The following is a 16125-nucleotide window of genomic DNA, read 5'->3' as shown; positions in this document are numbered from 1 at the left end:
ACGCACACATGACTTGACCCAGCAATCCCACTTCTAAGTGTTTATCCAAGTGAAATGAAAACTTACGTTTGAATCAAAAACTTTACATGAGTGACTTTATTCTTAACCACCAAAAACTGGGGGAAAAAACTCAAATGCCCCTCAACTGGGGACTGTTTCATAAACAATTATGGTAACACCCATCCACCAAAAACACTTATAAGCAATAAAAAAGAAACAATATATGTAACACTGCAGTTGAAACTCAGATGCATTATGCTAAGCGAAGGAAGCCAGAAAGAGGTTGCATACTACATGATTCTATTTATACAATATTCTTGTAAAGGAAAAACGCAGAGGGACAGGAAAAAGACCAGAGATTTCCAGAGGCTTGACTTTAGAACCAGATACCTAGCTGGGCAGATAACGGCTCTGAACCTAGCTGGAGAATATCAACACCTTCAGATGACTGTTGGGAATTAATAAAGAAATAATGTCTGTGAGGTTGTATGACAATCGTTTACTGCTCCCCCTCCACGCGCCCCGTAATTCCATGATTCAGAAAAAGGCCTAATTGGGGACAATGGGAAGATTTGAACACTGGTCCAAATGAGTGGCTCTTCCTTCCACAGTACCTAGGATGGTTTGAGAAAGTCTCACCTTCATTTTCCCCACAGTTTAGCAGTTCTGAAATGGGATTTGACTCTGCGGAGGAAGGTCGGGTCTCCACCCTCACGCAGTCCGAGGCTGCCCTCGCAGCGCAGGGGGTCTGCGGTGAGGCGCTCTGGGGCCGGGCGCAGCCGGCCCTACGCGCTCACCGTGAACGCGGGAGGCCGAGGCTGTGACAGCGGACCCGGGCCGGGCGCGGACGCCCGGGGGCCCGCGGGGAGGCGCGCGCGTGGCCGGCGGCCGCGGGCCGGCTGGCGGGCCTGACGCGCCGCCGCGCTCGCAGTCTGGATCCAGAGCCGGAGTGCGCGCCGCCGCTCCCCGCGCCTCGGAAGCTTAGCTGGCCCCGCCGCTGCACCCGCCCGATGGCGAGGCTGCGGGATTGCCTGCCCCGCCTGATGGTCACGATCCGGTCCCTGCTCTTCTGGTCCCTGGTCTACTGCTACTGCGGGCTCTGCGCCTCCATCTACCTGCTCAAACTTTTGTGGAGCATCGGCAAGGGACCCACGCAGACCTTCCGGCGGGTCGCCCGGGAACACCCTCCCGCGTGCTTGAACGACCCCTCTTTGGGTACCCACTGCTACGTGCGGATCAAGGTGAAGGCCGGCGCGGGCCCGGCGCTATCGCTAGGGAACGTGACGACTGTGAAAGCAGAGGGCGCCGGGCCGATCCTTGCATGACGCCCGGCCCAGCGTCCCCTAGTGTCCTCGGGGCTCGCAGGGCGTGCGGCGGGGGCAGGGGAGATGGCGAGGGGATGCAAGAGGGGCGAGGTGTTGCGGGAGAGGGTCGGGATAGTGTGTGTCTTTACCGTCCCTGTTTGTTGCGTGTGTCTGAGACGAGAGAGAGAGAGACAGAGAGAGAGAAAAGAAGGTTATGTGGAGTTTCTCTAATAATCTGAGTCCTATTATATTACTGTCCGCTCCTCCTCCACCACAGCAACCCAGAATAATTCTGCTCCCTCTCCTACTGTAAGGGGAAGCTGTCGCCTGTCACCTCTTTGCCCTTTAGAGCTCAGATAAACTGTAGGGAATTGTTACTGGTGGCTCCCTATTGTCTCAGGAGGCTGCCCTTGCCCGAATTTTAGAGATTGAAACAGTAAATAGAATAAGTCATTGGAAAGCAGGAGTTTATTCAGATCAGCAGAATGGAGCATTCACAGATGACCTAAGCAACATGAAACAATAAATAAATGGTGTACTTTGTGGGGAAGGAAGCAGACTATGATGCCAGAGACAAAAGGAATGGCATAAAAAGTAAATGTCAACTATGCATGAAGACCCTTAATTGTCCATGCTTGTCCCAAGCTTTCTTACAGCCCACGGATATTCTATTTCCTGAGACTCCAGGTGGTGAAGGGAGATGGCGTCTTGTGATGCACCCTACAGTCTGACTCACAGGCATTTCAAAAATAGCCTACATGAAGGGGTATTTTTGTCACCAGGTCTGGGATTCCTATTAGGAAGTAGATTTCCCAACAGCTGGAGTTCAGAGAAGACCAAGGGGCATGTCTTTCTCACCCTTATTCAGCTTGGAGTTGATATGAGAATTTAAATGAGTTAATATGTGTAAAAACAAATAAGCGAAATCAAAAAACTGAGAACAGTGCCTGGCACGTAGTAAGTAAAATGAAGTATTTATTCACTTAATCCAATCAAGTGCCGACAGCCTTTCATCTTCCAGGACTCACCACCAATGAAAGAAGTTCCTGAACGTGCAGGAAGGCATTCTGCAGTTGAGGGCAGTCAGAGTTGTTATCTTCACCCTACCTGAGGGGGAAAAGCAGTTTAGGAATCATCTGGAATTCCTCATGATGCCCTTCTTCTGACTCTGGCCACCGAAAGAGTTTCCCCAGAGACACGGAAGGAGTGAGAAGAGCATTGTCCTGGGTGGCAGGACAAGATGGAGGTTCTAGTCACAGCCCTGCTCCCAACCACATTTCTGACCTGTATTAACATTGGACCTCCGTTTCCAACTGCAAAAATGATAGGGTTGAGCTAGATGACCTTTAAGATTTTTTTCACATCTGGAAATCCAGTTGCTTGGGTTATCTGATATAAAGCCCAGTCTCTGGGTTTTGGGTCTTGGTTTCTTTCCTCGCTTCCTTCTGAGTTTTTGTTTGTCTTTTTTGTTTTTTTCCTCCACTTTCCTCTCTTCTGTTTGCTTTGTATTTGCTGTATTGTCTCATTCCCATAATTTTTGTTTTCCTTGGGCAGTCTTGTCTCCCATATGCAGAGTGAAAGCTTGAGCACTCAGAGCATTTGGCTGTTAGAAATACACTGATATGACATGAGAAGCAGGCAGCCAGGGGAACTGTACATGCAACTGTCAACCTGAAAATAATAACGTGGGAAGGAGAGGCTAAAAATAAGGAAAGGAGGTGTGAATTATGTAATTGATGGCACAGCTCTTGACGGGCAATCTGAGAAAAGTACATGACTAGGAGGTAAATATGGCAGGAATATAAATGCAGATCAGAATTATTTACTTGTCCTGCAGAATATGAGTGAGATGAAATGTGACACATCAGTAAGAAAATTGTGACTATTTCAGAAGCTCGTAATATATAAATTGACCTTGTAAATAGAATGTCAACAAAAGTGAATCTGTCTTTTACCCTGTTAATAAATCATGGTTATTTTTTCTTATTGAAAATTAATATAATTTTATTTCTAGATATTAAAAATTCTTTTAATAGAATGTAATTTTTTTAATGGAATGAAAATACTAAATGTACTACTTTTACAGTCAACACAAAACATCACTGAAATTTCATGCCCTTTATTTCCTACTGCAGGATTCAGGGTTAAGATTTCATTATGTTGCTGCTGGAGAAAGAGGCAAACCACTTATGCTGCTGCTTCATGGATTTCCAGAATTCTGGTAAACTTACCAACTAACTTTTTCTTTTGCACTAAAGACTTGGCTTATCGTAGTGTCATTTTCTTGTAATGACTTTTAGTAGACCCCATGCTATGATCCAGTGCTCCTAGACTTATTATTCCTAAATGTTCCTCAATCACAGGAATGCTGTTCCTTCTGTTTTAAAGAAACACACATATTATCATCCTAAATTATTTTTGATAATTAAAAGAAATATCATTTAGTGTTTCAAATTTCTGAATAGTCAATTACAAAACTGTTTTTATAGTATCTACTATGGACAAAATACAACATTGAGTGAAAAAAAAGAGATCTGATAGAAACCAAAGAATTAGAGTGCCTTTTACCTGGCAGCTTTTGGTGAGACTTGGGGTGATGGAAAGGCAGAGGGAGAAGAGGGCTCATGGAAACTGAAATGGAACTCTTTCCTGTGCACATAGTAATGGGCTCAGATGAATGCAGGACAAATTAAGGATTGGAATATTTCATATTGAGAAGAAAACCTATAGCCAAAAATACACAGTTGCTAGTTACCTAGGAGAAAATATTGTGTTCTCATTTGAACCCAACAAAGCTAAATAAGTACAGATGAAACAACACATGATTAAACTTTTAAAAAATGAATATCTTTTAAAAAGATGGTACATATCAAGGTGGTAAAAAGACCAGAGTTTTGATAGCTCAGGGCTATGATCTTGAGATGACTAAATGGACCCCCAAAAAAATCATATTCTCTGAACTGACTCAAATGTAAACTATGTGGTATGTTTTTAAAGTTCTGGGACAATGCCCTGTCCCAAATGTCTCCTTTAGTTTTGCTCTTAACACCTAGAATTCCACCATTACATACCCCTCACTTCCATTAGAGTTTTAAAGATTTTGTGTCATTCAAAGTCCTACTTTAAAATGCATCTAGCTGTGAAAGAAATATTACCTTAATACACTTTAGTTAATACTTTTTGAGTGAAAGGGACTTTATTAATAAATGCAACAACATTGCTAGTGTGCTGGGAAGTATTAGGCATTGAAGAAAATAATGGAGAATAGCAGAAATGCACCTAGCTCATCATTTTCCTAGAGCAAAAAGTCTATGATGTGATTGGTTAACAAATAAAATGTTAGTCTGAAGTATTAGTCAAATCTTTGTAAAGTAACGTGGGCAATGAATTCTGGCTCAGCCACTTGGTTGCTGCAGGACCCTGCACAATCTACAAGAATCTTGCAGAGTTGTTGTGGGGATAAAAAAGAGTGAAAATATGCGAAAGGCATTTTACATGGCCCCAGCGAATACTCAATAAATATTCATTTTCTTCCTTCATTCCCAGTTACTCAGTGTGGAGATCCATGTGCCAGCACTAGCATCCTCAATGCGTTTATTAATGAAGCCCATTTCGCTTCTAAAGTATTTCTAAAGTGTACTAAGGTAATACCCCTTTCAGAGCTAGATGCTTTTTAAATCAGGATTTAGGATGGCACAAAATCTTTGGAACTCTGAAGTAGGTGAGGAATATGTAATGGTGGAACTCTAGGTATTAAGAGCGAAAGTAAAGGAGACATTTGGGGACAGAGCTTTGTTGCAGACCTTTAACAAATAATTTCCTGATTCTGGCTGAGGATGATGATAGTTAATATTTAGTGAGCATTTACTATATGCCTGGCAGTCTTCTGAGTGCTTTACATGCGTCATCTTGTTTAAGCCTCCCAGCTACCCCTCAGAAGTTGGCAGTGCCAGAAAGTAAGGTACGCCTTGTTCTTGAACTTCAGAGCTGACCTCTGTTCTGATATATCCTTGGTGTATAGGAATGATAAAGATCATACATGCATTTTTACCTTTCAAATTTCACACCTTATAGAAAAATTCTAGTTAAGCAACACTATAACTATACCTTACTTTAACATTTTAAATCATCATTCTAAATAAAATTAGTGATCTGAATGGGGTGGGGGGGGGTTAACATTTAACTTTTTAGAAAGAAAATATTTAAAGGCTATTCTCTTTCTATGCCTCATACCAACCACAGTACTTGCCCATGCTCTTTTTTCCTCCTGGAACTTCACTTCATTATTTGTGGAACAATCTTCACAACGATGAAGATGAATCTACAACTACTTTGGTAATTGAGGAATCCCAGGAAATAGCAGTGATACTCATTTAATATGCTGCAGTAGATGCTCTGTGTCATATTTTAAGAAATGACACTTTTTCACATTTTTCACAGCATTGTCCCATTATTTACTCTTTCCTTCCAAATTGCCACTACTTTTTAAAATAAACATATATTTATTTATTTTTATTTTTGGCTGCATTTGGGTCCTTGGGTTGTAGATAGGCACTTTTCCATAGTGTGTTCCCATGACTTTTTTTTTTTTTAATTGGCTGTGTTGGGTCTTCGTTGCTGTGCATGGGCTTTCTCTCTCGTTGTGGGGCAGGGTGGGGGGTGGGCCTACTCTTCGTTGTGGTGCATGGGCTTCTCAGTGAGGTGGCTTCTCTTGTTAAGAAGCACAGCCTCTAGGCGCACAGGCTTCAGTAGTTGTGGCACATGGGCTCAGCAATGTGGCTCGCAGGCTCTAGAGCACAGGCTCAGTAGTTGTCGCACACGGGCTTAGTTGCTCCTCAGCATGTGGAATCTTCTCAGACCAGGGATCGAACCCATGCCCACTGCATTGATAGGCAGATTCTTAACCACCTGGGAAGTCCCAAATTGCCACTATTACCCATTATACAATATAGTCAATTCCATTCATGTCCTCCATTCAGGAAAAAAGTCAATTCAAATCATAATTTAGGATAAAGCTGTTTTGATTAAGCTACTTCAAGTCTCTCTCTCTCAGGCTTTCCTTTTTTTCCAAAAGCTCCTTCTCTTATACCTCTCTCCTTTTTAAGAGGGGGGGCGGGAACAAATGAACAAACAAAAAAACCTTTATCTGGCATTTCAAACCAACTTCAATTTACATTATAAATGTAAATATTAGTCTTCTATTAATCAAGTTCTACCTAAATACACATGAATTTATAAGCTTGTTTGTAGATCAAGTAGGTCAGATTATTTGATACAGTGAAAACAAAATAATCATAAATTGGCAATGTGTGTAAAAGTGCTTTTTAAACAGAAAAGCACTATACAAATATTATGTATTATTTACATTTATCATCATTAACTAAGAATAGCTGCTAAGAATTGGTGACATTTAATATATACTATTAGATGTTACACAGAAACAGTACATTCTAGGTCTTCTTTCTTAAAAGAAAGAAACATCAAAGAATATACACATCTATGAGACCTTTAGATAAATTAGCCCAAAATAAGGCTGTTTGCCAAAAATGATTTTTCTCCCCCTCTATCTCCACCTCAATTTGCATTGCTTTTTAAAATATTTTGAGCTGATGCAGGCAATTTCTGGCTATACACCAGCTGTATGGGATGCATTTGTCATCACTCAAGTGCTGAGGCAAGTGAGGGCTCGTCATATACAGCTGAGCACAGAGGCTGACGACTGCAGCTTTTTCTCTGTTGTGAACAGGAAGAGGATGTTCTACATCTCAAAGAGGCTAGCCTGGCAAACCAGGAGTCCTCTTATGTTAAGAATAACAACTAAGAAAGAGGTTGTTTTTTTTGAAGTGTCCTCTGCTGTTACCTAAAGCTACCAGAGAGGGAAAAAACAATGTGGATGAAAATAGCTAGTTTTGTTTACTTATATATTTTCAGGACTTACTGATTTTGTAATATGTTTCATTCCTGTATCAAGGGGGCTGTTTTGTTTTATTCATGTGAATGACATGCCCATCAGTCTGTCACTGGGGTGATTTCTTCTTCAGTTTAGAGTTAATGTGTAAATCAAATATGATTTATTTATGAACTCTGGGAATATTACGTTTAAAAATTATTTTGTAATTTAAGATAGCAGTTGCGATCAAACATTCTTAGAAATGTCTAAGATATTGTTTGGCTCCATGCCGAGGCCAGCTCGGCGATTCGAGGTGAGTGACGGGTGCTGCAAGCTTGAAGAAAACACAGACACAGGCTGAAGAGAAAAGTGGGACCGGGTGGGGGGGGGGGCCCAAGACCTCTCGAATCAAGAGCCCTGCTGACTCATCCCACGTTGCTTTTATTGAGTTCTTCGGCTAACATTCTCAGGTTACACCCGTAAACAATCAAAGGCCTCACATGACTGGGGCCATTATCTTTGTTTGCGTCCTGGGTCCGAGTTGAGCTGGGCGTGGAGAGCAAAACAGCCCTGGGGGCAGGAGACCTCTCTCAGATATTAGGGGTCTGTGCCCCACCCCTGTTGGCCCCTCTGCCACTGTGCCTGTCTTAGGTTGTTCCTCCCTTGAGGAATCTTACCCGTCTTTGGCTAACCAGTCATCCTCCAGGGCCAAACAGGGTGATATAAGGAAGGCTCTATGCACCACCCCTGTTGGCCCCTCTGCGGCTGTGCCTGTCAGGTTGTTCCTCCTCTGAGGAATCTTACCCGTCTTTGGCTAACCAGCCATCCTTCAGGGCCAAACAGGGTGATATTAGTCTCCACGCCCCATACCCTCAGCTCCTCCACTGCTCAAGCAGGACATTCTGAATCCCATCGCTCGGCCCACATACTTTAACATTTTCAACGTTTCAGAAAGGTTCCTGAATGTCTTCCCACAGCTCCACTCATTGATAACAGCAATAGTTGAATTTATTAGGAAGGCAATTTAAATTATTAATAAGATAATGACATATGTAGGTATTATGTTTGCATAATCTCTAATACATTAAATGTAAAATGTTACAGTATTGTACACATTATTTTGTGTCAAATTTCTACCTTGAAATCTCTAATTAAGTGAATTCTAAGTGAAGACACAGGCACTTAGGATATTAAAACAATGCACATTTTAATAGAAATTGAATGTAAGTTCCCCAACAGGAATCTGGGAACTTTAGTTCAGGGTTGTCTCAGGGTTTGAACTGAGACAGAGTTTTATTGAACAATTGATACGTCTAGCACTATCGTGCTTCAGTGCTTTCATTGTTTCACTCAGTCAACAAATCTTTACTGAGCACTTACATGTCTACCAGATAATTCAGGGAGCTCACAGTCAAGTGGAAGTGCCAGGCACCAGCAGATTAGTATAAAGCATGTCCAGTGCACTGAAGAGTGTACAGACAAGTGGGAGAGTACAGAAGGGGCCACCCAACCCACCTGTGAAGAAGGAGCCTGGGAAGTCTCCTGGAAGAGGAGATGCCCAGCACCGAGGAGTTCAGTGAGGCGTTGAAGGACGGATTGTAGGGAGTGGGTGAATGATGGGGAGGGATGATGTTTCACACAAAGGAAATTATATAAACAGTCATAAAAACAAAATCCGTGTTTATTCACTGCAAGTAGATTAGTGCCACAGAGGCCGCATAGCGTGGGCTCTCAGGCCAGACTATTTGGGTTTGAATCCTGGCTCTGCTGTTTGCTAACTCTGTGACCTTCAGCACATCCATGAACCAATCTGTGCCTCTGTTTGTTCATCTGTAAAATGGGGATAATAATAGTACCTACTTAGTAGTACTGTTTTGAAGATCAACATCTCTATATGTGAAGCACTTACAATTGTGCTTGGCATGTAGTAAAACTGATATAGATGTTAGTTCTTTTTATTATAAGCAAGTGACAGACAGCATAAAGTAGTCAGTCTGGAAGATTGGGCAGGTCAAATCGTAGAGGTTTTGTCTGCCAGAATAACATGTGTGGGCTTCATGTTATGTGAGTAACAGAGAGTCAAAAAAAGATGTTAAGTGGGGAAATGACATGAGAGAGTTTGTGTTTTTGCTACATCACTTGGTTTGTAGAAGATAGAGCCAAGGGGAATGAAATGGACACAATTAGACCAATCAATAGGCTGATGCATTAATGGAGGACAGAATGAAGGTAACGATAGCAGGGATGGACCAGAAAAATGATTAAATAAACATTTAAATAGACTTAGATTCTGTCATACAGAGTGAAGTAAGTCAGAAAGAGAAAGACAAATATTGTATGCTAACTCACATATACGGAATCTAAAAATGGTACTGATGAACTCAGTGACAAGAATAAGGACGCAGATGCAGAGAATGGACTGGAGAACTCGAGGTTTGAGGGGGCGGGGGGTGAAGGGGAAGCTGAGACGAAGGGAGAGAGTGGCATAGACATATATATACTACCAACTGTAAAATAGATAGCCAGTGGGAAGTTGCTGTATAACAAAGGGAGTTCAACTCGAGGATGGATGATGCCTTAGAGGACTGGGACAGGGAGGGTGGGGGGGAGTCAAGGGAGGGAGGGGGGAGTCAAGGGAAGGAGGGAATACGGGGATATGTGTATAAAAACAGATGCTTGAACTTGGTGTACCTCAAAAAAATTAATTAAAAAAATTTTAAGAGGTTAAATCTACTGAACTTGATTGATTGAGTATGAGGGATTATAAAGAGGGAAGAGTTGGGGTTCAGTTACAAAGACATAAAAAAATAAATCCAAAATGTTAAGTAAGGCTATGAGAAAATAATAAAATCATATGTGTTGACAGATGAGTATCTTTAAGGAATCAAACTGCTTCATTTGTTTATTACAACCCAGAGACAAGATGATCAAGATTCCTATGGCCTTGCAACGAAAGACACTTTTTGTTAGCATTTTCAAATCCATCTTTTTTTGGGGGGGGGGGAGGGGGGGATACACCAAGTTCAATCATCTGTTTTTTTTTGTTTTTGTTTTTTTTTCTTTCTCTTTTTTTTTTATTTTACAATCATCTGTTTTTATACACATATCCCCGTAGCATTTTCAAATCCATCTTAACTGGCAATGCTTTTGCAGATTTTAACGGATTATAGATATCCTAGTAATAGATTGAAGACTGTATCCATTCGTAATTCCAAATGTGTCTGACACCCTGCCTGATACTCTGTCTGTGGATGTAAGGTGGCTGATTTGCTTCATTATTCTCATGGCTTTGTGTCACTTGACATTGCAGTCCCCTTGCCCTATTGGTTGATCATCTCAGATCGCTCTGTTCCCCTTCCTAATGTGCTCCAAAAATCTTTCCAACAATGATCTCCCACTTGGCTTGTGTTAGATAATTTTGCACTGTGTTTCCATGAACAGATGTGTATGCAGATGCTTTTTTTTATAAATGCATATTTTTAGTTCCATAACATAGTGAGTCACTTTGAGAAATCTATGTCTCTTTTTCTGTTCATTATGCATAATGACTTTGCTTATTAGAACAAGATAATCTCATGGATCTCTGTATTTCAGTTCATTCGGCAGTTTTATTATCAAGTACAGGGGCACACGTGGCCCAGCAGAAACTCCTAGGACTTGGCTCTCGCTATGGCCATTCTAATTGGCCAGTTCCTGTGCCATTCTGGCTGTTCAGTGTTTCATATATCACACTTGCTTATGTGGCTCAGGACCTTCACCCCAAGATTTTGTTTAGCAAGCAGAGGTTTTTTCTTAAGTAGTTGTTTTATTGGATTCTTTCCATGAAAATATATTTTTAAATCATCAGACTTTTGTATCCATGAGTAAACTGTTGTTATTACTAAAAACATTGAGTCCTATCTGATAGTGGAGTAAGGTGAGTAAAACCACCCTTCTAGGGAAATATATTTTCATCTTACAAATTTTTTGAGAGGATCAAATGGTGCAATATATGGAAGCATTTATAGGTACAGACTTAGTGATGGTGGTGAGCATTATTTAAGAAAAGCTTAGAAAAATTGACTTCTTCAGTACATTTCTTAAGGTTTTAGTATCCGATACTTTTGTAATTTCTGTAAATCCTGGCCTTTTGTTACACCCCCGCTGGAGCTGGTAAAAAAAATAAAATAATGTACTTTGAACACAGAACATCAGTGCTTCCTTCTCAAACAGGTCTGTTCTTTCCTGCCCACACACAGCTATATAATCTTTCTTAAAAATGAGGCGTTTCTTACAGTTTTCCAGTTAGAAAATCTGTAATGTTATTCTTTGTATTAGTTACTGTGGTAGTTCTAACATTTCTTATTTCCTGCAGGTATTCTTGGCGTCACCAACTAAGGGAATTTAAAAGTGAATATAGAGTTGTAGCACTGGACTTGAGAGGCTATGGGGAAACAGATGCTCCCATTCATCGAGAGAATTATAAATTGGACTGTCTAATTACAGATATAAAGGACATTTTAGACTCTTTAGGTATGTTTTAACAAACAGTACTAATTCTTTTTATTTATTTGTTTATTTTATTGGTTGCATTGGGTCTTCGTTGCTGCACATTGGCTTTCTCTAGTTGTGGCTAGCGGAGGGTACTCTTCATTGTTGTGTGCGGGCTTCTCATTGCGGTGGCTTCTCCTAAAGCACGGGCTCTAGGTGCATGGGCTTCAGTAGTTGCAGCACATGGGCTCAGTAGTTGTGGTGCATGGGCTTAGTTGCTCTGCGGCATGTGGGACCTTCCTGGAGCAGGGATCGAACCTGTGTCCCCTGCATTGGCAGGCAGATTCTTAACCACTGCGCCACCAGGGAAGTCCTAAAAAAAGAGTACTAATTCTTTTTAAGGGACTAACATTCAACAAACTGCAAATTGATAACCTCATTTCTTGAGAGGGTGCTTTCCATCTACCCGAGCTATTATCTGGATCCTGTCACCTTGGTGTATACAGCTCAAAATATTTATAGAGGGAATTTAAAATAATACAACCAGAATAATTCCATCTATTAGCCAACAGTGACTCGCAAAGTTTATTTTTAAAAATTAACAATGTACTGGGTTGGCCAAAAGTTTCGTTAGGTTTTTTTTATAAGATGGCTCTAGTAGTGCTTAGCTGTCTTTAACTTCATTCAAAACAGTTTCATTGGATTGTATTGTGACAGCTGTCATATCAGTGTGCATTAAAAAAAACCCATTAAAATTGGTAAATTTTTTTGTAGCCATTTTAATGTTGAAGACAAGAAAAAAGGCAACATTTTTGACATATGCTTTATCATTTCAAGAAAGGTAAAAATGCAACTGAAACGCAAAAAAAGAAAAGATTTGTGCAGTGTATGGAGAAGTTTCTGTGACTGGTCAAACATGTCAAAAGTGGTTTTCGAAGTTTTGTTCTGGAGATTTCTCACTGGACAATGCTCCGTGTTCGGGTAAAACCAGTTGAAGTTGATAGCAATCAAATCAAGACATTAATTGAGAACACTAAATGTTATACTACGCGGGAGATGGCTGACATACTCAAAATATCCAGACCAAGCATTGAAAATAATTTGTATCAGCTTGGTTATGTTCACTGCTTTGACATTTGGGTTCCACGTAAGTTAAGCAAAAAAAACCCATCTTGACGGTATTTCTGCATGTGATTCTCTACTGAAATGTAATGAAAACGTTCCATTTTTAAGACAAATTGTGATGGGCGATGAAAAGTGGATACTGTACAATAATGTGGAACAGAAGAGATTGTGGGACAAACGAAATGAGCCACCACCAACACACCAAAGTCCCATCTTCATTCAAAGAAGGTGTATTTGGTGGGTTTGGAAGGGAGTCCTCTATTATGAGCTCCTTCTGGAAGGCCAAACAATTAATTCCAACGAGTACTGCTCCCAGTTAGACCAACTGAAAGCAGCAGTCAACGAAATGCACCTGGAATTAGTCAACAGAAAATGCATAATCTTCCATCAGGATAACACAAGACCGCATGTTTCTTTGATGACCAGGCAAAAATTGTTATAGCTTGGCTGGGAAGTTCTGATTCATCCGCCATATTCACCAGACATTGCACCTTTGGATTTCCATTTATTTCATTCTTTACAAAATTTTCTTGATGGAAGAAATTTCAATTGCCTGCAAGACTGTAAAAGGCACCTGGAACAGTCCTTTGCTCGAAAAGATAAAAAGTTTTGGGAAGATGAAATTATGATGTTGTCTGAAAAATGGCAGAAGGTAGTGGAACAAAATGGTGAATACATTGTTCAATAAAGTTCTTGGTGAAAATGAAAAATGTGTTTTTTATTTTTACTTAAAAACCAAAGGAATTTTTTGGCCAACCCAATATACTATTTATTATTTTCAGAACTAATTATTAGAAATTTGATTCTTGTTCTCAGAAATTTTATTTCTTCAGAACGCACACCTAAATATTCATTTAAACATGTTGTAAGATGCAAAAACACTTGCCTTATCTTTCTTCTATTGGTCAGCTAGTGCCACAATAATATTGTGTAACAAACCACCCCAAACTCAGTGGCATACAGCCATAGACATTCATTCCTATGCTCCTGGATCTTTAGGTCAGCTGTAGGCTGCACCCCTCTGGGTCTTTGCCTCAGCCTGCAGGTCCAGCTGGGTTTGGCTTCTCACTGTGAATTGGGCTGGAGCCCCAGCTAAAGGGGAGTAGCTCCCTGGGGGAAGCTCTTCTCCTGGCTATGGCTGAAGTGGTAAAAGGACAAGCCCAGTTGCAAAAGCATATTTCAAGTTTCTGGTCGCAGCTCATTGGTCAAAGCAAGTCATATGGTTGACCCCCGAGTCAAGTCATACACCCACTACCAGACCAAAGCAAATCACGTTGCCAAGTCTAACATCAGAACGTCAAAGAGGTGATGAAGGAACTTCCCTGGTGGTCCAGTGGTTAAGTCTCCCTGATTCCACTGCAGGGGGCATGCTTTGATCCCTGGTCTGGGAACTAAGATACTGCATGCCAGCGCAGTGCGGCCAAAATAAAGGCCGCGGGGTGAGGTGGGGGAGGGGGTGGGGGCAGGCAGTGAAGTATACTATCTCCATGGCAGTGGGGAGAGGGGAGGAGTAAATATTTCTTAGCAATAATCTAATCCACTACATCCCTTTTGACTAAACCTGCGCTGCTGCTATTGATATGTTAATAGAGCCAGCATAGTGAGAAACCCATGAAATCAAATTAAAGACACTTTTCTACAACAGTCTAATGAGAGCATAGATCAGGTCAGTATTCTCAGAGGAGAAAAAATAGATGAGGTCTAGGGGGTGTCAATGCAGTGTTGTAATTTAGTGTGATTACAATAAAATAGACTCAGAGACATTGATTTCCAACAGCCATATTTCATTCATATTTTGTGGTAATTCAGTCAGACTTGCCCTAAATTTGTCATCAGGCAATTTTCTAGCCAAATCAATAATGTAATCTTTCTTATAACTTAATTATGTGTAGTCTTTACCATGTGTAGTCTTTTCCAAACTCAGGCTTATATGACCAGAGCTGAACTACTTCAGATTTTTTTGTTTTTTAAGTATAAATTCCCAAGAGAGATTCTGAGGTCTATAACGGATCCTGGGCATCTAAATTTTCTAAAAAGCTACCCTAGGTGCTTCAGACATACAGGTTTTGGAAACATCAAACTCAATATCTGCACAAAGTGCATAATTAGTGTAGGAGAGTAGCAAGATTAGTTTTAGAAGCATACCTATTTTATGTGTGGTAATGATGCACGCATCTGTTTCTTTTCAACGATGCCAACATTCATTTCTCAATTACAGGGTATAGCAAATGTGTTCTCATTGGCCATGACTGGGGAGGCATGATCGCTTGGCTAATTGCCATCTGTTATCCCGAAATGGTGATGAAGCTTATTGTTATTAACTTCCCTCATCCAAATGTATTTACAGGTGAGTTTAAATTTCCATTAAAACGTCTTCAATAGTGTGACAACTCACTATTGTCACTGACACTTTGGATTAAAAACAGTAAAAGTTGATTAACATAATATTTTTAAAATTAAATTAAAATATACTAGCACATGATAATGTCAGCTATCTTGGCTTTAAATATTCGTGAAGAGTCACAGGAAGTTCAGCTTTATATTTGCTTGCATAATTTTATTTCTTTTTAGAAAACATTTTACCGCTAACTTGGGGAGAGTTAAAGGGAAAATGCAGTAACATCACTTTGACAGTAATGAATCTTGACAGCCTAGAAATAAATTTTCCTCTTGCCTGACTACTTTGGCTATCAGGAATGGCAGCATTCTTTAAAGCAGCAGTTCTCAAATTTTTGGTCACCTTTACACTCTTAAAAATTATTAATGACCCCATTGAGCATTTATTTACATGAGTTATACCCATAAACATTCACTGTAGTGGAAATTAAAAATGAGAAATTTTTAAATATTCATGTATTAATGCATTTTTAAAAAATCATTAATTCCATACAATAGCAATATAAATAACATTTTACTGAAAACTAACTACATCTTCCAAAACAAAATTTTAGTGAGAAGTTTTACATTTTTGCAAACCTCTTTAATTTTTGGCTTAATAGAAGACAGCTGGATTCTCAGATCTGCTTCTACACTCAATCTGTTGCAAATGTTTGAATTGAAGTATATGAAGAAATCTGGTCTCGCACAGATTTGTAATTGGAAAAGGGAGGAGTATTTTAATAGCCTTTTCAAGTAACTGTGGATATTCTCCTTTAATACTACACCAAACTCAAAAATTGGTGATTTCTTAAAGGTTAGTAACAGTGTGGAATCTGATGTCATATTAATGAACTTTTTGTACTCTGCCACATTAGAATCCATTGGTCTCTCTAGCACTTTGAATGGATTTATTTTTTATGCATGATTTTGCAGTCATCATGCATTGGAAGATACTGG

At 40.3% G+C, this 16125-nt stretch overlaps 1 protein-coding gene across 1 annotated transcript in view; it reads left to right on the top strand.

The window, feature by feature from the left end:
- Positions 1–905: 905 nt before the first annotated feature.
- EPHX4 (epoxide hydrolase 4) overlaps positions 906–16125 on the top strand; it is a 35970-nt gene continuing 20750 nt past the window's right edge. Inside the window, exons 1-4 of the mRNA XM_057750168.1 lie at positions 906–1241; positions 3440–3525; positions 11549–11706; positions 15008–15136. Of these exons, the coding sequence (XP_057606151.1) occupies positions 1011–1241; positions 3440–3525; positions 11549–11706; positions 15008–15136 (604 nt within the window). The 5' untranslated portion in view covers positions 906–1010. The remainder of the gene's footprint in view (positions 1242–3439; positions 3526–11548; positions 11707–15007; positions 15137–16125) is intronic.

The sequence above is a fragment of the Hippopotamus amphibius genome, chromosome 1, assembly GCF_030028045.1.
Source record: "Hippopotamus amphibius kiboko isolate mHipAmp2 chromosome 1, mHipAmp2.hap2, whole genome shotgun sequence".
Lineage (NCBI taxonomy): Eukaryota > Metazoa > Chordata > Mammalia > Artiodactyla > Hippopotamidae > Hippopotamus > Hippopotamus amphibius.
The sequence above is the reverse complement of the archived record's forward strand: the minus strand, read 5'-3'. Positions and strand labels throughout refer to the sequence as shown.